Source organism: Anser cygnoides, chromosome 2, assembly GCF_040182565.1.
Source record: "Anser cygnoides isolate HZ-2024a breed goose chromosome 2, Taihu_goose_T2T_genome, whole genome shotgun sequence".
In the NCBI taxonomy this organism is placed as follows: domain Eukaryota; kingdom Metazoa; phylum Chordata; class Aves; order Anseriformes; family Anatidae; genus Anser; species Anser cygnoides.
In genome coordinates, this window is record NC_089874.1 from 102,056,675 (window position 1) to 102,084,503 (window position 27,829).

The 27,829-nt window shown below is 39.0% G+C and overlaps 1 protein-coding gene across 13 annotated transcripts; it reads left to right on the forward strand.

Moving 5' to 3' along the window:
- Positions 1–135: 135 nt before the first annotated feature.
- Positions 136–27,829, forward strand: FBXO15 (F-box protein 15). 13 transcript variants are annotated; one of them, XM_048079244.2, is made up of 12 exons: positions 136–275; positions 2,267–2,399; positions 2,872–2,991; positions 4,827–4,931; positions 8,767–8,790; positions 9,221–9,463; positions 9,739–9,948; positions 12,008–12,137; positions 14,448–14,530; positions 15,456–15,601; positions 21,875–21,999; positions 25,476–26,924. In XM_048079244.2, the coding sequence occupies exons 2-12, from the start codon at positions 2,374–2,376 to the stop codon at positions 25,743–25,745; spliced, it is 1,482 nt and encodes a 493-aa protein (XP_047935201.2). In that variant the 5' UTR covers positions 136–275; positions 2,267–2,373; the 3' UTR covers positions 25,746–26,924. The 13 variants fall into 13 exon arrangements, with proteins under 13 accessions (XP_047935201.2, XP_047935202.2, XP_047935198.2 ...); XM_048079248.2 differs by having other exon boundaries at positions 150–688; positions 2,858–2,991; XM_048079243.2 differs by having other exon boundaries at positions 150–688.

Sequence of the window (27,829 nt, forward strand, 5' to 3'; positions counted from 1 at the left end):
GCGGTGGCGGCGGCGGGCCCTGGGAGCGGTAGTTTGAACGAGCTCCCTCCTGCGCCCGCTGCTGGACGTGGCGCCGGGCAAAGCAACTACAGCGACCGCCATGCCCAGCGCCGCCCCTACGGCCGCCCTGAGGTGGCCGAGCCGGGCATGGCGGCTGTCCCCGGCAGGGCGCAGCGGCGGTGGGGTCGCGGCATGGCGGCGGCGGCTCCTCTCGGTGCCGTCGGACTCGCTCCGCCGAGGTTGTTTGCCCCTTTTGCCGCCGCCGCAGGGCTCAGGTAATAAGTGGTGTCCCTGCCCGTCCTGAGGGGTGTTCTCCCTTTCCTGCCATTGCTCCCCATCGCCAGCCTCACGGCTCCCGTTTCCAGCCCTGAGCTCACCACCAAGCTCAGGCCTCTTCCCTCACGGCCTGGGTGCTCTGCCCTGCCCGGCCACGAAGAGGGTTTTTGGGATGGCTCAGTGGGTGCGATGCTCCCCGAGATGCGCTGCACAGGCCTTCCCGGGTGTAGCAGACAACCACGGTTTAACATGCAGTTTTCTGCGGTTGCTGCGCTCAGGAGTGCGGCTTAAACCTGGGCTAGGTGCTTGAGCTGAGGGGAGTAGTGTAATCTGCACAAGTCTGCCAAGAGAAGGGCTACATGTCCGAGGTAGTCAGGCCTGTGTAAGAAACAGGACGGCTTCTTTGGGGAAGGTGCGATTCCTTAATCCTTCCAGTGCAGGCTCAGCTTCCAAAAATTCAAAGCACCAAGTTCAGAAGCAAAATCGAGAAAGGAGATTTTTCTACCAACCCTTTTCTATAATCTTCATTGTAATAGCTGTTTCATTCCTCCCCAGTTTTTTTTAACCTGTAACCAAAATAGGTTATACCCACCTTTTAAAAAGACTTTGGAATTGGTAGCAGAGGAATATTTATATATTTATATATCTAATAATATATAATATTATAATATAATATATTATATATAATTATATATAATTATAATAATATAATAAAATAATATAATATAATAAATATTAATAATTATAATATATAATATATATTATAATATATAATATATATAATATATAATATATATATATATATATATAATATACAGGAAAACATTGCTGTCAATTGTATTTACCCACGGGTATACCACTACATCTGGAGAAGCAGACAGGTTTTGTCACCAATTACAGCTTCCTAGACATTCTTTGAAATAGTTTTGTTCCCTGACCAGCATGCAAAAAAACCCCAACCCAAAACAACAACAGCAGCAACCACAAAAACATGTTCACATTGCAAGTACCGCAGGGTATGAAAGTCAAAATACTGGTACAAAACTGAGTCCTACAAATTGAAAGGTAATGAAATAGCAATTGAGGTTGTTGTGCCTCCAAGCTAGAGCATCTTTGTTGCTATAGAGGTAGTTCTGCTGCTGTTGAACTGGACTTTTTTCTAAATCCCTTTAACGGCTTTTGAAAAATGCTGTTTGTTATGGACTCATTCAAGTTGGTTCTTCATCTCATTTTCTAAATGTGCTTGTTAAGAACACCCATCAGTAAAACATTTGCTTGACCTTCAGGGTGTATTTGACATATAGTTACTTTTTTTGTTGCTGTTAATTTTGTTAGTCTATTGCATTTTGGCATCCAAACTGAAATGTGTATGTCTTTCTGTTACGTTTATAACAGCTCCCAGAAAAACTTCAGGGATTTTTTTATACGCCACAGTCAACAACATAGGATACAGTTGTTCTTTTTGTTTTTAGATTTTTTCATTGAGCATAAACTGATTCTAAATCAAGAACAGTATGCATTAAATGTACGTGGTGCCCATTTGCTTCAAAATTAGATTTTTTCTCTCCGACATTAATTGGTTGCTGATAGCCATGGCAGGGTTGACCAGATGTTAGAAAGCCAGCTGGCGTTACAAACCATGGAGCACTAACAGAGTACGTGGGGAGTTGTGCCTGCTGTGTGGAATCACGGGGTATCAGTGGGTATTAAGTGTAAGGATTTGAGGAAGATGGAAACTCCATCTGAATATAAGCGTGCGGTTTGAAGATGGTGTTTGTGATTACAACTTTGAAGTTCTTTATATAGTTCGAGAAATAATATAGTTCTTCCTATCAGAAAAGTGGGAAAACATGTAGCCCGCTGGATTCTAAGACTTTTTGTTAGGAGTATGCAAGGTTACTTTTTATTTAGAGAAAGTAATTTGTATCCAAATTATTGTGTAAACGAGCAATAAAAGCTTTGATACCCATTTTTCCTGTTGAACTAACAGTTACCTGTCGAGCTGCTAGGATTTTAGCTGGGGAACGTCTGAAGTGAGAATAGAGCCTCGTTTCAAATGAGATTCTGTTGGACGGTCAATGGAATTCTTTTTGAGCCATGGCAGTTTTTGAGAGACTATCAAGGTATTGCTCTATTTGGTATCTTCTAATAGCTTAGCAAAGTTGGATGGCTCAAAAATGCCTCTGGAGTAATGTTGCAAAACAGAAGATTAATACAGGGAGGCTGATTTTTCTGGGGGGTCTATCTGGAGCTTGATTATGGTGCCCGCAATGGTGCAGCGGTGTAATAGATCTCTACTGGATTCAAACTGACCTGGTGGTGCAGCGTCATTCCCTTCTGACTACTGTGAGAGATTAATCACAGGAGAGAGGCCTGTGAGTTTAAATCTGACATCTTCCCGATGTCAGGTATTTTAGGTATTTTACCTGATATTTTAGGTGGTAATTGTTCAAAGTTGTGAACCGATAATAATGAGTTACCATGCGATGTGTTCCCTCAATCCTGTCTCAGCTGAGATGTGGTGTCTAGATGCGCATGATATGCATGTTTCTTCATTTTATAATGATGTGACTCCTAACAGTTTTTACTTTCTAGAAATAAATCGAGGAGCTTTGCTGCCAGGCCTGGGGAATGTTCTGAAACTGTAAATGCAGAAATTAAAAGTCTATATCGGAGACCTCCCATAAAACCAAAACCTAATATGTGCATTGAGAGGTGAGTATGTCTTCAATGTAAGAGCATAAGAGCCCTCACAGAGTATAAGCAATTTTTTCACTGTGTACAGTTATTAAGTTCATGCATTGGACATTTCCATGTCAGATGTTCCGAGTTGAAAAGGAGATTTGCTTTCCTGACCTACTTTGGGATCCTGAGTTGACCTCAGGACCCAAGTCATGTGAAGCCTTCAGCAACTCCTCTGCAAGTCATGGGATGTGATGATCCTTAAAATAAAAATTCTTGTTGTATTTTGTAAAGAAAACCCAGTTTGGAATTAAACTCTTGATGTTTCTCTTGATGCTTCTTGGTTTTTATAGGTAGTCTTAGAATGGTGGAGTGAGATAAGGGGGAGGAAAGAGGCTGCTGCAAACATGCTGCAGAGGGAATGTTTCTCTCCATTTGACATTGAAAGGTCACTTTTTAAAATAGTTGTGAGTTGTTTTCTTTTTGAAGATCTTTTACATTTCTACAAAAAGCACCTAAGAGTATTTTATAGGGAAGATTAATTCCCTTGTTTTACGCATTTGCAGCTTTCTGTGTTAGTCATTTTTCTGTTTCCCATTGTATAGCCAGTTCCATTCCTTATGTTGTTAGGTTTGTGTGAAAGATGAGAAAAAAGTTTCCTTCAAAGGAAAAATAATGTGGGTGTGAAAACTACTGCTGAGAATTCGAGATCAAGTATATTATTTTAACCAATTTGTAGCTTTTAAAGGGATCATTGCTAAATTTTCTGTGGAATAAATGCAGTAACTGCTTTGGGCTTACGCTGTTTGAATCCTTTCACGTAAATAACTATACAAGTTTTGGCATGCTTGCCTCTCTGTTAGTGCAACTAAATTTCTGAGTTTTAATACAAACCCTGGAGTATTGACATTATTATCATTCTGTGCTTGAAATCTATATAGTTCTGGAATAAAGTATTATAAATCAGCAAATGTTTTAAATGATACAGTTGGAAAAAGAGGCATGGCTGAGGCGTTGACTTTCACAGCGGTTTGTATTTTCAGTGGTGATTTTGATTTGATCATTTTACCGTGCTCTAAAAAAGTTAGAGTATAAAATACTTTTATTCTTTTTTAAACTCTGTGCTGTTACCAGGTACTACTGGATGGGTTTGTCAGTTAATACAAAAAAAATATGGTGTCTTATCTGAAGGCTCTGTTGCACTTCTACTTAGGCTGCAAAGAAACACCACAAGTGGGATTTTGCGGCTGGCACCTGCAGTTCATCAGGCAGCCTGGGAGACACACAGAAGCATTAATGTTTTTAAGGTGTCACACAACTCTTACTTTGAAGTTCACATCTTTCTGTTGACGTAAATTAAAGCTGTGTGAGACCTCTGAGCACACGTGGCTTGAAGATTTTGATGAGGTATAGCATGATCCCACTGTTTGACTGGGACATTTCTGTGCTGATGCATCCTGAGAGCTGACAGCACAGTCAGGAGGCGAGTGAGTGGGAGTTCTGGGAAATGCTGATGGACTGCGTGGTGAAATCATGGTACAAGCAGCGAGAGGTTGGAGTTGAGTGAGGTACTTTCTTGTCAGGCTGGTTGTAGTGTAACGAAAATGCAGACCCATAACTTTTCAGGTAATGTCCTGTGCCACTTGAATAGGTTGTGATGAATTGTTTCAAGCACATGTTTTAGATCAGAGAGACAAATTAGAACCCAGACGTTGTGAATTAACTCTTGAGGTTGAGGTTTCATCTTGGGACTCAAACTGGTAGTTTTTTATCTCTTTTTCTTTTTGCTCAGTTTCGGGGTTAAAATTCTTTGCCATTGTCATTTCTGGAATTTGCAGGCGAGTCTAACAGCATTTCTCGTTTTCCAGCATGCCATCAGAAATGCTGATGAAGATATTTTCCTATCTGGATGCTGTATCCCTGCTGTGCGTCGCTTGCGTGAACAAGCGCTTCTATCATCTGGCCAATGACAAGTAAGGAAAGCGTGTTAGTCTTTCTTGCACAGCAGCTGAGTTTACCTGAGTTACGAGTCTTTCTAATTTAGTTTCACCGATGCCAGAGCACTGGTGCATGTACCTACCGGCAATTACTCTGCTGAAAATGTACTGCGTAGCTCATAGTACAATGTGTTGCATGGAATTCTAGCTGTGCAAGCCCTATTAGCTTTAATGGGAGTTATGAGGCGAAAACTAAATACAGTGCTTTGAAATGTTGCTATTAGCATTTATGCTGTTATAAAATTTGCATATATTTCTGTTTGTATTCATGTGCACCTGTGCTGGGTCATTGATTCAGGCAGCCCTTAGTGGTGTGTAGCCAGTAGCTTTGTAGAATTACAGCTTTCATAACTTCTGAAGTCCAACTTCTTCAGCTCTTTATCATTTTTTTTTTCCAGAGGATTTGACTTAGTCAAGTGATGGATTAGTGGGTTTTATCTGTTGCCCTCTCTGTCAGATTTTGGTGACTTCTAAATGAAACCAAAAAGGGCAAAAGTAAATATTGACAACCTTCTTCTAAGTGATTGTTTATACAGAGCTTAAAAAGAGCCAATATCACCATTGCTTTGTGAAACAATCAAGAAGACAGAGCTTGGTTTGTATGAAGTAACTAGCATTCCTGGGTATCGTTTTTTCCCAGGATTCTGCTGCATTCGTGTTGGTTAAATGAGAAAATCTCTTCCTAAATAGTAAGTTACTGCAACTGGATCTCACTTATTTGCTAAAATTTTAACAGTGAGTCAGTTAATGTTGTCACCTTTAGAACTGATGAATTTCAAGGGAAGGCCATAAACCAGATTTTTTTTTTTTGAGGCTGTCAGCACATGCATGTAGGTAAAAATTGTATAGTTGTTGCAAATTATATATCTTAATATGCTTTTTCAACTTCAGGGTAGTAAGGTAAGGTAAAATCTTTGTGGCTGTTCAAGGGGAACTGATTAATCTGCTTCCCTCTCAGCAATGTCCGTTTCCATTTTTTAATCTCAACAGAGATTATTATATAGGAAAAAATGTGATTCAAGAAGAAGATGCTTTCCCTTATCTAGGAGACTGGCTGGTTCTGTAAGATCAGGTCACTTCTTCCTGTTGGATTTCTGTGGATCTTCTTGACTCCCTGAATCTTTTGGTGCATTAACAGAAGTTTAATTTGAAGTCCCTGCGCATCTCTGTGACAAATCTGGTCTTGTTTGTGGACAGAGTGTCTTGCTGAGGATAGTTCTGCTGTCCTGGATGTACTTACTGTCAAGCAGGTTCAATGGCTCTTGATGCAACAGGACTGTTGGTCTTTCAGCATGGCGCATATGTGATGTCTAATGCTGTGCTTTGTCTTTGGGCTCTTCAAATAACGTCTGCACTTTAATTAAGACTTGGTACTAATGTCTACAGTGTAACCAGTGTAACAGGGAAATATTTCTGTCTCCCCTCTTCCTGCACTCTCCCCCCTCCCAGCATGTAGTAGTGTTCCAGTCTTCCTGTCATGCAGTGTGGAAAGCTCACATAGGTGGTCTGTCTGAAAGCCTGAGGGTTTTGATCACCAGCAGAAGGCACGTGTACAACAGGAACCAAGGAGCCAGAGCACAAAGGAAGGTCTTTTAGCCTTGCCCAGACCTTTTTGCCCTTGTGGTCAAGGCTGACAGTGGTGCGTGTCTGGTTCTGGCACTTGAGTTAGCAGGAAGAGGTTGGTTTGGCTTGTTGTAGGAGTGTCCAGTAAAGATCCTGAGATGAATATTGACCTTAACACCGTGAGGCAAAAGTGGCACGTATTCTGCTGTCAGAGGCAAATTCATGCTTCCCTGCTGGATGCCTTTTTGATTTGTGTACTCTGCATTCTTCAGAAGTTGAGGATAGAAGGGGCAGTGATACATCCATGAACACTTGTGATTCCAAGTCGCCCTCTTCTCCTCTCCCTCCCTTCCCTGACTGGATTTTTGAGCTTTTTGAACTGATTTCTCTTCTGCTTGCACAATTATGTTATGGGAAAGTAAGAAGCAATATATAACTAGTGAGGAGAAGGGTGGCAGGAATTGATGGATCGCAAATCTGATTTCATTCAACTTACATTGCCAGAGAACTGGGTCTTCAAAATGCAGGAAATACCTACTACTAACTCCTGTCTTTTCAGCATCATGAAGCCAGATGACGAATATCCCATTAAAGAGAGGATGTCTGTCTTGGGATGTGCTTTCTAGTTAACAGCAAAGGTTTATAGGGTGATACCTTACTGGACTTTTTAGGCTGAATACGACCAAATGGATGATACACAGCTTAGCTTCCCCTGATGACAATGTGTCAAGGACATCTCTGCTCTGTTTTCATCATCGAGCAATTCTTGGTTTCTTTGGAGTTTAGATAAAAAATTGTTTCCTTTATCAGAACTATTTAATATTATCTGATAATTGGGTTGTCTCATCTTTTCTGATCTTAGAAGTGAAATATTTTCAATCTTTGTTTTATTATGAGATTGTTCTCCATACTGATTCCTCCTTCCTCTGCCCCCTCTTGTGGATTCTGGGAAAGGTAGAAGCTTGTGTTGAATGTGAACCCTCCTTTACCAGTCATAGAAGCTTATGGGTCTGCGTGTTTTTAAACAGCTTTGACCCCCAAAATGGCAGCAGCAGGCTGAGAGGTCTCTGCAAAATTCCTTGAGTACTTCTGCATCAGTAACAAAGAGTCTGGTTATGGGCATGTGGGGGCTTATTCTCAGTAGCTGATGAAATGAGAATGGTTTTCCTGGACAGGAGGTAGTGGGATGGATGCATTTAGTCCTTGAATGCTTTAATGCTGTAAGGAGGGAGAAGAAATGCATTACAAAGCACATTAGCGTAAGCTTGCCTGGGGATAAGTGAGGACTGGTAAAGGTAATCTTGCTGATAAATTGCAGAGGATTTCTCTTGAGAATTTGATTTCTTTTGCTATTAGTTTCTTTTAGCACGGTTTTGTTGACTGTGTGACTTCAGAAATAGAAATCTAATTCGAAAACGTTAAGTAAGCATTATTGTTTGTATTCTTTTAATGTCTTGTACTCAATATCTCTGTACTGTCCTAGAGATCATTGCGGGTTAGGAGAGAAATGTGACCCCACATTTTTTCTAACAGTAAAGAGATGAATCCGTCGTTCCTGTTGGATGTTTCTTTGATCTTTGTATCCAGAACTCTTCAAAAGAGTGCGGAAGGGGTTGGCATGACAATGATACCTCTGTCAAACATCAGTGATTCTAACTGCCCTCCTCCACCCTCTTTTGTCTGGGTCTGTGTGAGAGACGTGAGGGGTCCAGATTGCTTTTGTTGAGTAAGAGGTATTAAAACACTTGTTTCCTAAGTTAATTTTGTATGATGAGGATGCATCATTATTTTGGGATGGAATTTTCGAAAGCAACTGCTTGAGCTTAATCAGTTTTCATTCAAGTCACAGTGTGTCTGTGTTGTCTCTGAGCTTCATCCTGGACTCTGCGTTTTCAGGAAGACAGACAAGACTTACCTTTTCTTTTTTCCTGTTGATAGCTTTCTTTCAAATCCGTACTTTTACTTTTTTTTTTTTTTTAAATCTTCTTCAATGAGTGTAAGGGAGAGTCTATGAAGGAAGTAGCAGCGTAAGTTTAGGGAAAGTTTTTGAAAAACATGATCTGGTGTGCTATTGAGAAGCACGAAAGAGTGGGAAGTTCCCAAGATAAAATGATCCTACTTTCTGCAGTACTAGCCAAACATTTTCTTTGTATGTAATTGTGATATTTATCAACCTTGCTGGCATATTCTAAGAATTAATTGGGTAACTAACCCCCCTCCTTTTTTTTTTTTTCCTTTGGTAGAACAGAAATTCACAAGTGGATCTTACTTGGTATGTATACTTTAGAAGAAGAAATGTGTTCAGAGAGTCTGTGTCCTTTGAGATAGCCTCATAAGCTCATGAGACACGCTGACATCTAGCATCTTTCGTTTCCTGAGCTTTCAGGTTTGCACCAGGGAAGCTGACCTGATATGAGCTGTTTGAAGATCATCATAGGCAAAACTGCACAAACTGTGCCTGTGCATTTTCTTGACTAGTACCTACGAGGCTACACATTCTGGTCTTCCATAAATTCAGATTTAGATTAAGCCCAGTTTGCTGATAAACTAGGACTTTATTTTTTTCTGACAACGTTATGCTTAGTGGTACCTGAGAGCTGCGTATGAGATGTACTTGTATGGCTGAATTGATTTGATGGTTTGTCCTTATAATTAAGTAACTCGACATTTATGTTATTCTCCTTTGTATTATGTTTTATCAGTGTAATCTGGCTGAAAATCTATTCCGGTTGTTTTCCACCAAAACGGACAATTTGGAAAACGAAGTCTGTGCAGACAGAAACTGTTTCCTTGAGCTGTGCTCCTATACAGGATAGAAAGCCTGGATACTGGAAGAAAGAATACGTCTTGAAACAAATAGCTGCTATCACAACTAGAGTAATGCAACTTGTTAAACCTGTAGATCCGTATACAGGTCTTCCAAGTAGAATCAAAAAAGCTATAAAGTAAGCAATGCCTTGTCACAGAAGGCATTTACTCTAGAACAATGTACACAATATTAATGCATTTGTAAAGCTGGGGGGAATGAGAAATAGAGCTAAAATTTGCACATCATGAGGTGAAAATATAACTGTAGCCGACTAATGACCTAAATAACAGTTAAAAGAAATTTAAAAACACTGTTAGAAGCATAGTTTAAGCATCGTCATTTTGAGAATCTTTTAAAATATTAATATTTTTTTCTAAACACCCCCGTTCCCTCTGTATTCCTGAATATCAGAGCCTCTGGCTTGAGTTGGATGATTGTTCTAAAGGACAGAAATGGAAAGGAACATGTAATGGAGCAGGCAGACCTGTCATTTAAGGACACATCTGTTACTATATTTTGGTATAGCGCAAGTTGGCCATGCTTAGACATCCTGTCAACCCTAAAATTATTTGGAGTGACTCCATTGCTTCTTGACCAAAGCAAAGCTCCTAGCAAGAATGGGTGAGTTTTTACAGAGGATTTTGTCGTTGTTGTTGTTGTTGTAACTGGTTGATAAAGAGTCTATAGGAGCTATCTAAACTTTTTTTGACTTAACAAATTAATTCTTTGCTAGAAGAGCTCTCTGATCTTCCAAATCCTATGTCCTGCTCATCCACTGGTACAGATTTTTAGCAAAAAATAGATATAATCCAGTACTCTGAGACGTTAATTCATAGGTTAATGCAGCTACTGCCAATACAAGCTACTGCCATACGAACTAGTAGACAGGTCTTGCCTTGGAAAGCTAAATTTGAAGCAGAGATACAAATGAGAATGAAACAAAGTTGTAAATCCAGGAGAATTTAACATGGGACATGTAGATTAGACTGGTTTGTCAGCATTTATATGGCTACAGTCATGTAATCTATGTTATTAACATTTTATTTTTTGAATCTGACAGGTGTCTATGTGAATTTAGGGAACTTAGCGATTGGTTGTGTATGTGTGTAGATAGGAATAGGTGCATATGAAGAAAAATAGTCCACAGCACAATGCGGGATAGGTGTTAGAAATGCTCAGTATAGAAAAGGAAGGATTTGGCTGTTATTTTTATAACTTAAGTATGTATGAGATTTTTCTGGTGTTATTTCATGAGAAAAGATGACTAATTTTAAAGTGTATATTTGAAGTATGTATCTGTTTGGTTGCTGGAAAGGAATTTTCCACGTCTGTGTCTTATGTGGGGTTTTAGTATATGCGGTATCAGATACACGCTTCTTACACATTAGATTTCAGAAGAAAAGCAACCAAACCAACCACACAACAAACCAAAATAAAAAAAAAACACAACATATCCCTAGCAGTAGATCTGTGAAAATAGTTTTGTTGATCACCTGCAAAAAAAAAAAAAAGAAAAACAAAAGAAAAACACAAAGTCATGGTTCTTTAGGAAGAAGCAAAGTGCTTGCGTAAGAAGGTGAGAAAGGTAGAAGTCTACCAGCCAAATTATCTGAAGAATGTACTTGTTTCTACCAAGATGATGATTCATACGTAGAAAGTAGTAAAAGAAAACTTTCAGTCAGTTGTTTTATTTCCATAATCATGAGTTGTTAGAGATTGTGAGTATGCATGAAGATGATGATTTCCCAAATATTATTAGAATGGTATTTCAGAATGTTAAGACAAAGAAACTCATGCAAAGATTTTGGGAAAGTATTTGCCACCAGCCTGATTGAGTTAAAGATAGAAAGAGTTAGTGTCCCTTCCCTGCTGCAAGTCCTACAGTTCCAGCCAATGTAAGGAAGTTCCTGTCTGTCTTCCTAGCAGTGTGCAATTGTACAGGATGTACATGGTAATGCTGTGATACTATTGGGAAATCTAGGAACAGTTCTGAATATGTTAGGAGCTTAAGTCTGTGAAGAGTTGTAAAAAGAGTTTTTCCCCATTCTGAGCAGGTGACACAGACTCTACTTTCTTTCTTTTTATGCCTCATTAGCCAATAAGAATGCCTGCAAAGTATGAACTTCAATAAAATGCTGTTAAGGAGCAAAATTGCTTTAATTACAATGAAAAATCTATAAATAATTTTCTCAAAGGAAAATTTCCTCTATTAGAAGCTTGTGATTTATTATATAGGCAGTTTGATTTTCCTTGGAATTTTGCTTCTGTGGAGGGACTTAAATTTGCCTTCTAAGTAGCTTGCTTCATACTTTGAAATATTTCGTGACTCCATCTGGTACCAGCATACTATTTTAACCAAGCGATAAAAAAATCTGTGGATATATTGAAAAAATAGGCAAGCATATCTGTTTATCCTCTCTTTTTTATATATATTTTTAAAGTAGTGTATTAAGCAATCCTATGGTGGCATTATTTCTCTTCCTCTTAGCTGTTGAGATCCTGCCAGTATGTTGTGTTTGTTTAGAAGTAGTTTATTGCTGTGCATGCTGAATGCTTTGAAAAGACGTTTCCTCAAGTGCTGTTAGTCAGAACTTCAGAATTAAAAATGAAATTTGACTCAACTTTTACATAAATAAAGAGCCATAATCTTGTTGCTATATGCTGTACGTTCTTTTCAAAGACCCCGTCGACGCTCCCTAATTGCTGAATATGATCTTTCTAACCTGACTGAAAGTAATGTCGCACTTGGGGCCAATAAGCTTGTCCAGCTCTTCAGTCTGAATCCTGGACTCTTAGTAGGACTTTGGAAGGTAGGGTAACATTTTTATTTCTGTACTTTATTGTGACTTGATATTTTTTTTGTTCCTCCCCCCCCCCCCCTTTTTTTCATCTTTCTTTTCTCTTTGGATTTAAAAGTTCTTGTCTAAATTAAAAGCAGGAAAATACAGGTAGGGGCAGCAAATTGATGATTTTTTGTATTTTAAAGAGCTTTCACAGGCATATCCATACTTTCCAAACAAAATATCTTCTAAGTGAAAGAACAGTTATGTATCAGTATATTAGATACTATAATGATTTTATTTCTGTGATGGGTTGTATTTATTTTGCAGTCTTCACATGTCAAAGTTTGATATCCCAAGGACATTCTAAGTAGAACAGTTTGAGGAGGTTGGTGCTTCTTACCCCCCGTTGTCATTGCTTGCCTTGTCCCTTTTACTCAAAGTGATAAATTCCCACAAAGCAACGTGGAAGCTAGTTGCTTCCTTCAGTCTCTATCACCAGGTAATCGTATCCCGTGCCTGCAGAAGGAATGCTGTAAATTGTGCCCTTGTGGGGACATGCGGTTCTTGGTAGTAAGTGCCTAAGTGAAGTATCTATGTTCGGGGTCAGTCTGTAAGCTGTATGTAGAGATGGGCATCTTTAGAGAGCAGCGTAGAACATCTAGAGCAGCATCCGGCTCTGAAGGAATCTGCATCTGTGCACTGGATACACTGGGCCTGGAGTTGTGTGCGGTTAGGCTCTGTGGAAGTTTGTCTCAAACTTTCTGCTCTTGGGTTGAATTCTGGGGTGGCAGCCCTTCCTTGCTGCCCAAGCTGTGGCAATGAGGTAGGTTTAATGACGTTATTTGCCACTGGCAAGGAACTTCTCTCAGGGAGCCTGTGAAAGTTGCTCGAAACTGTTCTTATTTTCAGCTGGAAACTCTTGCTACCTCAAATGTACACAGTTACCAGAGGGATTGTTTAAAACCACAGAAGGAATATATGTTTCACCCTTACTTAAACGTGTCCATTTCCTAGAAATCTTGGGGCTGGCTGACCTGTGCAAGCCTATTGTTGACTGTCTCAATCTCTGAAGGGCTCCAATAACTGAACAACCATTTCCTTTGGATATTCAGATGTTATTTAGTAGATTGGCGTCCCTGTGTTGCTGTCCCTATGGTTTTGTTAGTGTGTTACCTCTTCCTGTCCTTGGAAAAAGAACTCTTTCAGCACCTGGAAATAGTTCAGAAAAAAGTTCCACTAAATTGTTAACCTACCGAGTGTTTCTCTCTAGTATATTTTTCCTGCTTAATTTTCTTCACAGCTGTTCGTACTCTCTATGTGGGCAGAGTAACATTAGGCATTTAACTGTGGATGGGTGTAATAATCATAAATGCCAGACATCTTGGTTTTTGCACATAGCTTAGCAGTGTAACAGAAATGGTTGATGCTGGCAGTTTTGACAACCAAGGACAGGTTATGTGGGCTTTCTTTTATTTGGATGGAGAAAGGCTGAGAGACGCTGTGACTGATAAACCTATTTCATATCTTTTATAGCATTAATTTTGCATTACAAAAGTATGGGAGTAGCTAAAAAAATTTTGTGTGTGGGTATCACAGAGAGATGAAACAATAGTTGCCTGCTTTTCAGGGGTCTAATAGACTGGTGACAGTGAACACTTTTACCATTGGTCTGTGGATTTGCAAATGTAGGACTTACAAATGTATTTTTTCTTAAAAAAAAAAAAAAGAGCTGAAATTATAGCACTCTGTGATCTTGAAGTAGATAGATACCTTTGGCTCTATTTAGTTCTCACAATGAGCTTTCAAGTTTTCTTTGAACCATTTAGGCTTATGGAAGGCACGTCTCACCCTTTTCCCAGGAGTACATAATCTGGTGAAGACATCTAGGGTTTTGCTTTGAAATTCAGTATTTCTATTAAATAACTCTATATTCCTCACTGTTAGCCCGCTTTACAAATAGTTCCTTACGTTTGCTGCTCAGGTATTTAGCAGCTGGGAATAAGGTCTGTTTGCTTATTTTTAGTTATCCCTTTTGAGGTGATAAGTAGAACCTGGAGAAGTAAGACTCATTGATTTTTGCTGATAACTTTTGCCACGGCGTTTCCCTGCTGTTCCCCAGAATGCAGAAATGCTGTGATTTTTTACCTACATTCTGTACTCCCATGAAAAGAGTTGCAGTTATAGGAGTATTTGCCCACGTGTTAAATCATCCTGCCATTATTACAATAACTAGCAGAGTAATAAGCAGCATTTATCTATGAATTTTAATGCTCAGGAAGACCTTGTGAAAAAGAGTATTTCTGGATGAAAATACATCTACTTTAATTAACTTTTCAGGGAAAAAATGAAATTGCTTTGGTTATGGCAAGTCTTCATTATCATCAACTTCTTGAGAGAAGCACTTTGGGGTCTGCTACTGTGTAAGTTTTTTTTCCTCCTCTGTGGGTAATAAAGATAACCTTTTGAGTAAAACTTTGGGTTTTAAAATGAGAATTGGTTGCTGATAAGAGGTTTGTATTTAGGCAGTAATTGACCATTCTTGTTCAATATTAACAAGTTAGGGCAACTGTATACAAAGATGTAGAAATATTTTTATACTAAAATGTTGTCATTGTTATGCTATTAGGCATTGTTATGCTATTTGTTTTCCAGTGTATAATACCTGTTTACACACTATAAATGGTTTGAAAATATGAGAGTTTTTTTTTTTTTTTTAGCATAGAGAATGATTTGGGGGTTTTAATTACCGCTTATCCCACCCCCTCAACTTTCTGCTCAGTTGTATGTGCTAGTGGTAGTTTTATGTGCTTTCTATAACTTAGTATGACTCTTTTCACACAGAAGGTAAGACTTAATGCAGTCTCAGTAACAAAAAGGTTGAGTTTTGTTGCTCAGTTGCCTCTGGCCTTTGGGCTCTTCTGATCATTTGTGTGCAGTAGTTTATTAGGCTTGGTACAGACAAACTTATTGAATAACTGATGATCTAGAGAAGCTTTTCGTTAGTTGGCTTTTAGATTTGTAGTTAAGATGATGCATTTTTTTTATTTGTGTAAACAAGTCCATATTTTGGAGTTTTACAGATTTACCTTTTAAATTTGACTGTCATATTTACTGCCTTTGGCTAGACTGGAGAGCTTATTAGTAAACTATTAAAGAAGTATGATGAGCTAGAGATGTTTGACTTTCAAAAGCATTAGCAAAGATGAAAATTTGTATTTTGTAATGTTTTTTTCCCCCCTCCTGTGACCTCTCATAAAATGATCCTCTCAGTGCAGGCTACATACTGTATCCCTTTCTTTTAAGTCATTCCCTGTTTCTTAATTCCATGTGGTGTTTTACTTAAAGTCCATGTGTCCTTCCACCTAACAAACCTATACTGGATGATGTTGACCCAGAATATGGACTGCATGACTACGACCTACATCTCGATATGCACAGTGGAAGCTGTACTTACCTGTGTGGAACATTCAAGAGCCTCTTTTGCAGAAAAGGTAGAGCTGACAGAACAGTAATGTCTGTTTTTAAAATGATCCCTGCTGCTATGCTGCCCCACTCAGATTCAGTTTCTCTCTTCTAAGGGAAGAAATTGAAATGGATTTTTAGAGTAAGCTATGTTGGTTTTTTTGTTGTTGTTTCGTTATTTCTTTATATCTGCATGGTGTGTGGTGAGGTGTTGTAAGCTTGCTCTGTATGAAGTCTGTCCGGTATTACATTAACATAATGTCAGACCTGAGCTATAACATCTGCAAATTGTCAGGATATTTTTGTTTGGTTCAGTGTTGAGATAATAATGCAGCGGCACAGCTTTTCATGCGGGCAGATGTTCGTACCTACTTATTTACTGTAAGGGAGAGTGAATTTCTCCCTACACATTCCGGGGACATGTTTTTGTAGAATTTTTCTCAAGTATACTTTAGGTACATTATCAGGTCGAATATTTAAATATGTCTGTAGGAGATTGTGTGGACTTTAAGATTTATAGCTTTTATTTAGTTCAAGTTTAAGGTTGCCCTTTCTGACATTTTTCAGTTCCTCTTTGTTTTAATAAGACACCATTAGCCATCCTTATTGTTCATGTACAACCCAACTTAATAATTCACTAGGGTTTCGCCAAAAATATGGATGATCTTTCTTTGACTTGACTTTAACACAGCCCTGCCTGCAGCTACGCTACAGCTGTCTTACTATCAGCAGAGTCCCAGGGTACGAGTGTTGCTCTAAGAATAAAAGTCCTCCCGGGGTAGCTGTTACAATCCTGAATAAGCTTTATCAGCAAAGATCTCTTCTGCTGGCGTCTTAAATTCACAGTAGAACTTCATGTGATGACAGAGGGCTTTCTGTTTATTTCTTCATCCTGTAGCTTATGCAGATACAGCTATGCCAACAAATTCTGCGAAGCTGGCTAGGGATGCGTTTTTCTTGGTGGCAATTAATGCAAAGTCTTTACGTGTGCTCATAAGTAAATACCGTAGCTTGTTAAAGCTGAGCTTTAATGATATAATATGCCTGCTGAACAACTGAGTGCCCCAATGACAACTACATGAATGGCAAAACTGTAGAAAACATAAATCTTACTCGTTTATTGCATAAGATTCAGTTTTTCAGTGAATTTTTTTAAAATAGCAGGTCCCATCAAATCTGGTCCTTTCCCTATCCCCAATAGTGAAAGTACTGATACAGAATACAGAAAATAATTACTTATTCAAGCTTAAATATTCTTCACAACTCTTAGATCTTAAAAAATGAAACACCGTAAATTAATTATTGCTTCCCACTATTCTTCTAACAACAGTACTAATGAGCCTTCTGGTTTCAGAAAATACTGTTTTTAAAGAGGACAGTAGAGGGCACTGCTACCAGGCTTGACTGCTTCACAGTGCTGTAACAAATAGAACTGTCATTTGGACCGTAGGCTGGTATGCAGCATTGTAGTCCTTTGAATTTGAAACATGCATGTTTTCAGATTCCCTGAAGCTCCAAGCTTGAAATACGAGAACACTTATAAGGATAAAACTTCAGTGAATTTCTAGCCGTGAAGCAACAGAAATCTCTCCTGAGACGTTGTTATTACAGGAGTCCTCTTTATGCCCTCAGAAAAAGAATAATTTCTTCTGTAAACTGGCCAGGGGGTGTGGGTGGATTTTTTTTTGTTTGTTTCTTTGTGTTTTTGAGGTGAATGTTACAATTTGTTCTATAAAATTGAAAATTTTAGGCTCCTAGCAGTACAGCTGCACAAGAGAGCAAAATGTGAGACATCTGCTTTGTTGGTATCATTTTTTTTTCCCCACTTAGGAATTATTTCTGTTAAAGATTAAGCTGATCTTTAGGCAAGTTTTTGTAGCAAATGTCCGGGACCTAAGGTTGTGATGCCATCTCACTTCGATAGTTACAGAATCTGTTTTATGATCACTGTTTTTTTCTGGGTTGTTTTGATTTTGTGTCCTCTAACTCTGTGAAGTAGTCACTGCATTCTGCTCTCAGAGGACATCAGCCAGCTGAAGCCACGATTCTGCAGGCAACAAGCTCATCTGTTGTCTTTTTTCTTCCATATACTTTTACATTAATAACCATCTTCTTGTATTTGATGGTTTACACTTTGTTTTTAGGCTCCATTTAATGACACTCTTTGTCTCATTCCCTCGGATGACCCTGGAGTGTGGAGGTTTCAGACATAGTGAGAAGTCTTGCTATTTCTTAAAATTCTCTACCCAATCCACATTTATTTTAAATTATGAATGTGATGTGCCAATGGCAGTTTTCACAGTCTAAGACACAGATCAACTGTGAGTTATTATACTGAGGTTTTACTTATTTATTTGTTTACATTTTGAAGCTATAGACAGTGCTAGGTTACCAGGGAAAGCCCATTTGTTATTCCACAGAGCTACTGATTTATTTGTGCAAGTTCAGTTTTATTTTTGTCTGCTTTTCGTTAGTGCCCATTACTGCTGTGTTCATTCTTGCTGCTCTGTTTTCAATTCTTTCTGCAAGATTCAGAGCATTAAATTAAAAAAGTTATATCACACTTCATTGAACCAAGTAGATGGACTGTGTATGACTTCAGATCTTTTTTTGTTCTTAATACTTGCACTGCAGTAGCTAGCTGTTTTGGAACCCTGTTTTGGCTGTTTTTTAGCATTTTATGCTTCCTTCCATTTAAACTGAATTGCTAATATGGTCTTGTTGACAGATACTGTAGGGTGAATATGCTAAAAGCTTTCAAATTGAATGTATTAGAAAACTTCTCTTGTTTTCAGGAAGCTGTGACAAGCTTTTCATATGACTCATCCAGAAATCATGAATACTATCACTAAACACTCTGCAATGTATTTACCTAGTTCTTCATCTGTTTAAGTATAGCTTTGTTGGTACTATATGGTACTTTAAGCTTCGGCTTCTCAGTGTTATTCCTGTTTGATGTCAGTTGTGCTGTGCCCGCAAAACATAATGGAGTGATTTTTGTGTGTTTAGAGCACTTGTAAGATTAGTTTGCAAAATATCCCATTACGTATTTGGAATGTTTTTGCTTGACCTTGAAGATTGATTTGGAAAGTTAAATGACCATTTCAGCATGGTAAGGCTTGTTGTTGCCACCAGAATTAGCATTAAACACAGCCTTATCTGTGACAATAACAATCAAACTATAACTTACAACAAGGCTTGGTTAGCAAATCAACCTTGCTTGGCTTTTAGCAAAAATAAGTCCCTGTGAACTATTGGGTTATTTCTTTCCCTGAAGTTTGACTACATGTTGTACGTTCTCTATATTGGTATTCCCTTGATTTGGAAGTACCTGTTCCCTTTAAGCTGTGTTGACTGAAGTTGATTTGCTGTTGATTTGCTGCTCTACCTGTCTCACATAAACTCTGAACTGTAAATATTATAAGGGTACCAATGAAACAAATTACAGATCAGGTTGAAGGGAACCCTGTCCAATTTGCCTCCTCCATGTTTAATATAGCTTGATTTGCCCTTTAATTTCATTTTCTTTCTTATCTGACTGGGATGAGGAAAGGGACATGTAAGTAATTAGCACTTTGATTCTTGCTAACTTCTAGTAGTACGTTTTCTTTCTTATGGATACGAGGACTAGCTTTTATATTAAAACAGAAAAAGTTACAAAGATGGGGTTAACTAACCCATGTGTAATTAGCTGTCAGATTGCTGTTCTGCATTGCCTCTTTCCATTCTGGCTTGGAGTTGAGAAATATTTGCAACAGGCAATTTCCAACGTACATCGTAGCCAGGTGGTCCATCTAGCAATGCAGTAGTTCATGTTACTAATATTGTGCAATACCAGTGTTGTGCTTAGCTTCATTAATTTATTAGTAGTATGAGTTGTTGTTTTTTTTTTCAATCTGTCCTTATTCCATTAAAACTTTCATTTGTTTTGAGTAAGTGAGAAGATTAGCTGCATCCATTCAAATCTGAATTGCAGATAACTGAATAGCTCTTTGGAAAAAAATGCTTGTTGCCTGATGTCATTTAAAATCTCTTGTGTAAAAGCTCATCTTTAAGTTCAGGCTCTTAATGTTCTCTTTGTAAAGCTTGAATATTCATCTTGAATGAAATCTTGTCATTGGATTTGATTTACTGAAGTTTGGAGCTGAACCATATGGGTAGGTATCACCCATACTTAACGCCTCTTTTTTGCACATTGAGCTGGATCCTGGAAGTGAATTCTGCTTGTTCTTTCCTCCCCTTCTGCTGGTGAGGCCACACCTGGAGTGCTGTGGCCAGTTCTGCGCTCCTCAGTACAAGAGAGTCATGGAGCTACTAGAGAGTGTCTGACAAAGATAATGGTGGGACTGGAGCATCTCTAGTATGGGGAAAGGCTGAGAGAGATGGGACTGTTCAGCCAGTGGGAGAAAAGGCTCCAGGGGAATGCTATCGATCTTTATAAATACCCGAAGGGGTGCAAAGAGGATGTGGCCAGGCTCTTTTCCACGGTGCCCTGTGATGGGCACAAACTGTGTTACAGGAGGCTCCATCTTAACATCAGAAAGCACTGCTTTGCAGTGACTGAGCACTGGCACAGGTTGCCCAGAGAGGTTTTGGAGTCTCCCTACCTGCAGACATGCAAAAGCTGGCTGGACAAGATTCTGGGCAACCTGCTGTAGGTGGCGCTGCTTGAGCAGGGGGGTCGTACAAGATGACTTCAGGGGTCCCTTCTAACCTCAACAACTCCATGATTTTCCTTCAACCACACCAAATATATACTGGTCATAGTCAAGATGGTTCGACTGTATTCACACTCCTGTTCTAGACAGTGTCGGTACTGAGCTATCTGCTGCTTCTGTCATGTGTTGAGCTGCTTTCCCCACACAGTAAGTATTCTTTGGTCTCCCTACTTGAGTGATGTCTTTTCCAGCATTGATCTGTGGTCAGGCATCTCATGGGTGTTGCTTGGTCCCACAGTACCAATTCAGAGAAATTTCTGGCTTTTGTGGTAAACTATGGGCTCAGCCTTTTTCTGTCACTTTGCCTCTAGCAGTCTGCCTTCAGCAGCCACCAGGCAAAGGCTTTTTGCCTTTTTGATGTTGCTTCTGTCTTCAGCCTCTTGCTGCTACTACGCTTTATTGATGGAGAACCATGGGCAAACAACTTCTCTCTTTTATGCTTTTTTGCCACTTGCATTTAAACCAGTTCCTTCAGTTATCATCTGGATTCTGCTACTAGATTGTAACAAGCTGTGTTTTTTTTTTCTTTTTTTTTTGTGGGAATTCCTTGTTTCCTTTCTACCTGCCTCATGCAAGTATTAGTTATTTTTTGGTTCTGTTCCCTGACCCCCCCCCCCCCCCCCCCATTTTTTCCACTTTCATGTCCCTAGTGCCTTCCATCTTTATTTAAATAGAGTTAGTATCTGTTGTTCAAATAAGTTTGTTGAAGGGAAGTTCTGCTAAGAAACTTGCTTCTGTCATGATGGGGTGCATTTTTTGTAATCAGAGATCTTGCTTGTGTTGATATACCCCAAACTATAAGTAGACCTTTGGATTGCCTGTTTAATTTTCTTCCAATAGGAGGAGAAAAAAAAAAAAGAAAAAAAAATGAAAAAGTCAGTCTCTCTCTGGGAGGAGAGGAGGACATAGCAAAGAAATAGTTATGTTTAATAATAATAATAATAAAGTGATTTTAATAATTCTGTGAAAGAAGAGAAAGGAAGCTTAAAAAAAATCATTATTTAAAAACGATTTTCAAATCAGGGGTTAGTGCTTGTCAGTTTCAAATCAGGGTTTACTGCTTGTCAGTTTAAATAACCCAATATGCTTTCCAGGAAGGACCGATTGTTGTCCTTGTTTCCTATTTTGTAGGGTTATTTGAAGAACCAGACAGAGCATAGAAATTAAAAAATAAAGGCGGGGGGGAGGCAGGAGGAAGGTATTTCAGCATTTACTTCATGTTTTATATGTTGAGTTTAACTTTTTGGGGGCAGGTAGCGATGGAGGCGCTGGTGGCATATGACTGAAGTATTAAATACGGAATGTAGTCCTTACATCCGTGTGTAAGCCCTTTGGTGGCCTTCAGATTTTTATACGCAAATCAAAATTATTTTAGCTGCTGCTTCTACTGTGGATCACAAAATCAAAGCCCTGAATTTTGACTTAAGTTCTCCATAATGTACTGGATAGCTAGCTGTTGGTGTACGTCAGAGTTCCTCACAGGTGAGCAGGTGGCAAGTAAAGTAAAGAGAGAGAATATTTAAAGTGTATTTGACTGGGTTTGATTTGCAGATGTATAATATTATATATTGTTAATATTTTCAGGTGACATTGAAAATGGATATTTAAGGCTCACAGTTGTAAGCTTAAAGGATAATGCGAAGCATGTGCCTCTTATTGGGACAGTTGGCTTATCCTGGGAAACAGATGCCTTTAAAGGCAATGTAAAGGTCAGTCAGAAATACTTGTTGTTTCTGGAAATGTTCATCTCAAAATAGAGTGATGTTTATGCATCCTGAATATGCTGTTTTTTAAAATGTTTTATTTGTGGAAGGTTATGTCTCCTAGAAAAAAATAAAAAGGAATTTAAGTATTGTAAAAATCATGTGAATGTTGAGAAAAATAGTTCAATTATTTCTGTTCTGGAGGATCTGTTGCATGATAGATCCAGTGTGCGTGTGTGATGATGACTGCAGTGCTTTCGACTTGCTGAAAATGTTGTGTTTGACCAGCATTGCCTGGAGGCACTGGACAAAAAATGTGCTGCAGATGTGCCTTTTCTTTTTTCCTTGCAGGCAATACATCGTGACCCCCAGGGAAATACTGTGCAGTTCTGTTGTTGTGTGTATGTGCAAGGAAAGTTAGAAACTGTTGAAGAATATTAAAATGGCAGTGGACACAGGCAGAGATTGCAGCCCACATTCCCACAGTCAGAACCTAGCTCTTGACTCATACAAATGGGGTCGCCTGGGTTAAAAGTTGGTATTGTAGAGGAGTTTTTTACTTGTCCTCCTTTATAAAATTCCTAAAAGAATGATTTTAAAGAAAGATTAAGAGTGGTTCTGTAGATTTTGCAATAGTGAAGGCACATATTTTTAAATGTACTTCAGCTGCATGGATATTTCACAAGTACCAAAAATACTAATAAAAGTAATTTAAGTGCTACTGAAAAAAAAAAGATTTTGTTCAACTTTTGTTCAAGATTTTGTTGATTCTGGCATCTACTTGAAAAGAGTAAAACAATTAAGAAAGTTACCCTTCTTCTAATGCTGCATTAGGGTGAAATGAAATACTGTCTGATAATATTTTGCTCATAGGCATTAACATACTTGTTTTATAGTTTACAGCGTCAACCAGCTGTCCTGTGCAACAAGGAATATAAAATTTATCATTAAAACTTAGTAACCTACGTGTATCTGTTGGGAGCATCAACTGCTTGCTGTTGAGTTTGAATCAGTTTCCATTCAGTTTTCCCTCTTTAATTAGTTGTAGCACTTTTTTCCTCACATTCCTTGTTGACAAGCTAGTTCACTTGCATTTTTTCCGTCTCAGTTTGTACCAGGCTGTTTCGTGGTAGGTGTTTGTTTTCAAAGAACAACAAATCCTTTCCCTGTGTATGTTAATAAGACTATTGTATATTGGCAAGTAGAAGGAATTCAAGCTAACAAGAAAATGCTTTTAAAAATAATTGTTTGACGTATTTCTTTAATGGCTATGAATGTTCAGTGAGAACCATAATGCAGAATAGATGCTTTTCTTTCTTAGGCTTCTGAAAAAGTTTCACTTGAACTGTTTTTATTTTATATCCCATTAAGTTTATTTGACCTATACACATGCTTAAATTTAGTGGGATCTTGGCATATAATGTGCTTCATTCGCCTGAAAAGTGTATGATGAGATATAGGAATTCTTGTTGCTCTGCTGGTCAGATATCTGGAAATTAGGTGATTTACAGCTGCTAGGCAGGATTTTTTTTCTTCCACAAAAATAATCGTAAGTATCACATAAAAGTCTGGGAAATTAACTGTCAGAGGAAACAGAGAGCTAAGCCTGCAGTCTAGTTTAGCTCTGTCCTGTGTGTTTGCAGCATAAGTTCTACTGAATATTTGCTTTTAGGAAAAAAAATAAATCATATCAATCTTTGTTAAACCCCTCATTTTATGGTGAGCGCTTGCCCATGTCAACACACAGCTGTGGGTAGAATTCAATTTAGCTTTTGACATAAATCTCTAAAGCTCTTAAAACATGTGAAGGCCAAATAAAATCAGTGACAGGAACAGAATATGACACTATTTTGAATTTATTTGAATTTTCTCTGGTACTTCCAGGAAAAGAAGCCTTTTTTTCTGGCACTTCTGGGTATTTTATGGAAATTGAAGTACTGAGAGTTTGGAATATGTAGAGAAAAAAAAGATTCACCAAATGCTTAAGGCCACCCTGCTTTACTGTTCACAATTGGCCTTTGAAATGCAAGATATCAGACCAAAAAATAGTAGCTCTTAGAACCACAGAATTATAGAACCTTCTAAGTGGGAAAAGATCTTCAAGATAATGAGGTCCAACCACCAACCTGACCTACCCAGTCCCATTGCTAAAGGATATTCCCAGAAGACACTGTATCTTCTGAGCCTCTTGAACTCAGTAACACTTGTAAACACGGACCCACTGTGTAAGATACCCACCAAATTTTACACAGTGAGGAACAAGGACTCTGCCTGCTGGCAGTGACTAGAACACAGGTAACACCATCTCAGTAGGGCGATGGATCCTTTACAGTACATATTCTTCCACAGAATTCACTGAAGACTACTTTGTTTCAAGTATATTTATAGGTCATATAAATTATTAAATGATCATCAGATTTGGTTTGAATTGTATATTTGCAGCATAGGCTATAATAACAAACTTAGGAAAACTTTATAGGTCACACTACTTTTTAAGGTTTTGCCATCTGCTTGGTATTGTTTGATTAAACTTCAGTTGTAGTGAAATAATTGTTAAAGCTACATAAACACAGCTATATAATACTGTGAAATAAAGCATTCCAAATTTCTTTCTTGGCATGGAATTTGTGATGTTGCTTTGTTTATGCTTTTGGAACAAATTATGCTCTGAGGAATAATACATATATATATATATATATAATGTAATTATATCATCTGATTGACTGTTGATTCAGAACAGGTGAGAATAGGTAATAACTGCTATTAACAGTGATATACAGCCTGTATGCTTTTAAGGCGCATATGTGAAAACTTCACTTTGTAAGTGGCCAAGAATTGCCACCCTGATTTTAGCCTTAGAAAGTGATGTAGCTGTGTAGTGTTGAGAATGTTTATTTGCAACATTTTTTAACAGGAAGAATTATTTAGAGGAAAAGACAATGTATTAATAACACCTTTTTGGGAGCTGATGCTTGCAGCCATTCAGAGAGTGGCCTTTCATTTATAGCTGGCGTATAGGAGTAATTGTGTTTTTTTGGCTGCCTTAGGGCTTGTCTCTTCGAATGTTTTTGCAAACATTGCTGCATTGACAGAAGTTAGTACTTTAGTTTAAACCTAAGTTTCTCATATTGAAAGGACTACCATTATTTGAATGGGAAGGTAAGTAATTATTTTGAACCACAGATTTTAAAGGCTTAAAAAATCTGCAAGAAAAAATGTCTGATTTAGGCTGACAGTGCAACTTTCTGTTTGGCAAGACAGTTTTTAATGCCTGTAGGATGCACTTTTGATTTCTGTAAGAAACCTCTAAGTATCTGTTGACTTGCAATAGTCGGTAGAACACTATCAATTATATTTTGCATTTTTAGCCTTCATACCAAAATTTGCTGTCTATTGAACCTTTAGTATTTCTCCCTAAACTCAGGGACAGAACTTACTGTGCCATGGCATAGGAAAGTAATCTCTTCTGTTTGTGTTTGTAGGACTGTTACGTGATGGATGTTACTCTCTTGGATGAAACTCGAAAGCCCTTCTGGTGTTTCAGTGCCCCAGTCTGCATGGAACTGTCTTCCAAGGCGTCCAGCCTTTGTGACTACACGGGTTGTGTCTATACCACAGACTATGCAGATTCAGAGGGTAAAGTCTGTGTTGAGTTGGTATGGCTGGAAGAAACCAAAGAGTATTTCATAGTCAGTCTGGTGCTTTACGTGAGCACTGAAAAGGTTAATAACTGGTATGGAACAAACTACTGATGTAATTGGGGTGTTAATTTCCTTGCATTAATAAAGGAAAAAAAATATATTTTTTTCATGTTTTAAGATTTAATGCGAGTGAAGTAAATTGTGTTCCTGCAAGTTTTGTATCTTTCAGTTTTTCAGTAACAAGTGCAATTGCATTTTTTTAATTGGCATAGATGAGATTGAAGAGAGATGTTGATATAAATTAATGTTGTTTTTTTTTCTCTGTTGAACATCCCATGGTTAGTCTGTTCCTGGTACTGGGCATATTGAAATTATTTTTAGGAATAATTATTTTATTGGCACATTTTAATATGGTAATAAATTTCTTCTTGTGAGAGCCATACTGTGAAGAAGCTTTTGTGAGAGCATTCACGTTTATGTCTATGCGGTGGTTTCACACTTATGGCTACCTAAGCTCCGCACAACCACTCTCTCACTCCCCTTCCTTATCAGAACAGAGTGAGAAAATATGATGAAAAAAAGCTCATGGGCTGAGATAAGGTCAGGGAGGTCACTCGTAAGTTACCCTCATGGGCAAAACAGACTCAACATAGGGAGATTAATATAATTTATTCCCTATCACTAGCAGACTAGAGCAGGGAGTAACTAAAAGCAAACTACAAACACCTTCCCCCCATCCACCCTCTTCCACCTCCTCCCCCTGAGCGGTGTAGGGGAGGGGGGAATGGCAGCTGTGGTCAGTCCCTAACACTTTGTCTCTGCAGATCCTTCATGGTCACACTCTGCCCCTGCTCCACGTGGGGTCCCTCCCACGGGAACTGATCTTACATGGGCTCCCCACAGGCAGCAGCTCTTCAAGATATGCTCCAATATGAGTCCATACCACGGGGTCCATCCCCCAGGAGCAAACTGCTCCAGCACGGGTCCCCCACGGGCGGCAGCTCCCCCCAGACCCCCTGCTCCTGCGTGGGCTCCTCTCCACGGGCTGCAGCTCCGGCCCAGGGCCTGCTCCTGCGGGGGCTCTCCATGGGCCGCAGCCTCCTCCAGGCCACGTCCACCTGCTCCACCGGGGGCTCCTCCACGGGCTGCAGCGTGGAGATCTGCTCCGTGTGGGACCCATGGGCTGCAGGGGGACAGCCTGCTCCACCAGGGGCCTCTCCACAGCCCGCAGGGGAACTGCTGCTGCCTGCCTGGAGCACCTCCTGCCCTCCTGCTGCACTGACCTTGGGGGCTGCAGGGCTGCTTCTCACTCCTCTCTCTCCCAGCTGCTATTGCACAGCATTTTTTTTCCCTTTTCTTAAACATGCTCTCCCAGAGGCCCAAACAGTGTTGCTCAGTAGCTTGGCTCTGGCCAGCACCAGGTCCCTTTTGGAGCTGGCTGAAGCTGGCACTGAGCTGACATGGAGGGCAGTCGCTGGGTTCTTCACAGGGGTCATCACTGCAGCTCCTCTGCTACCAAAACCCTGCCACATAAACCCAATACAACCTACTAGTAAAACAGCATGTATGCTGTTCCCTTCCGATTCATTAGTGTTATTGGTAAATAACATGTTCTGACAGGTTTTGTTAATTTTTTTTTTTTTCCAGAAAAAAAATTACTTAAATATGTTCTAGTAGAGGATTTAAAAGGTAGACAGGAAGTCATGAACAATGCGACAGTAATGCATTTGTCAATAAAATCACCTATCTAATATATTAGGAGATCTCTTCAAATTCCCATTTGTTCTGTTTCTTTTTGTGTGTTCTGACCTTCTGTCTGATTTGAACCTAGCCACTTGCCTCTCTTATTGGCCTATGAATTAGAGTCCCAATCATCAGAACAGCTGAGCTGACAGCCGCTCTTACTGAGCATAGGTGGCATTCGGTTGCTTCAGAATCAATGCATATCTGATGTAGTCTATCTAACAGGAACTATTCATGGAAAATTGGAGTTCTGTGCATGATCTTTTGGGTTCCTTGAAGTAAGTTTAGGACAAAATCTTCTACTCCCTGTATTTATTTAAAAAAAAAAAAAGGAAAAAAAAGACACAATATTGGGACTCCGATGCAATTACATAGCGTGTTACAAACTACAACATATTTGTGTAGTTTAGAAGTGCTCTGTTAAGGAAAAAAAACACTACTATATTGTTGGT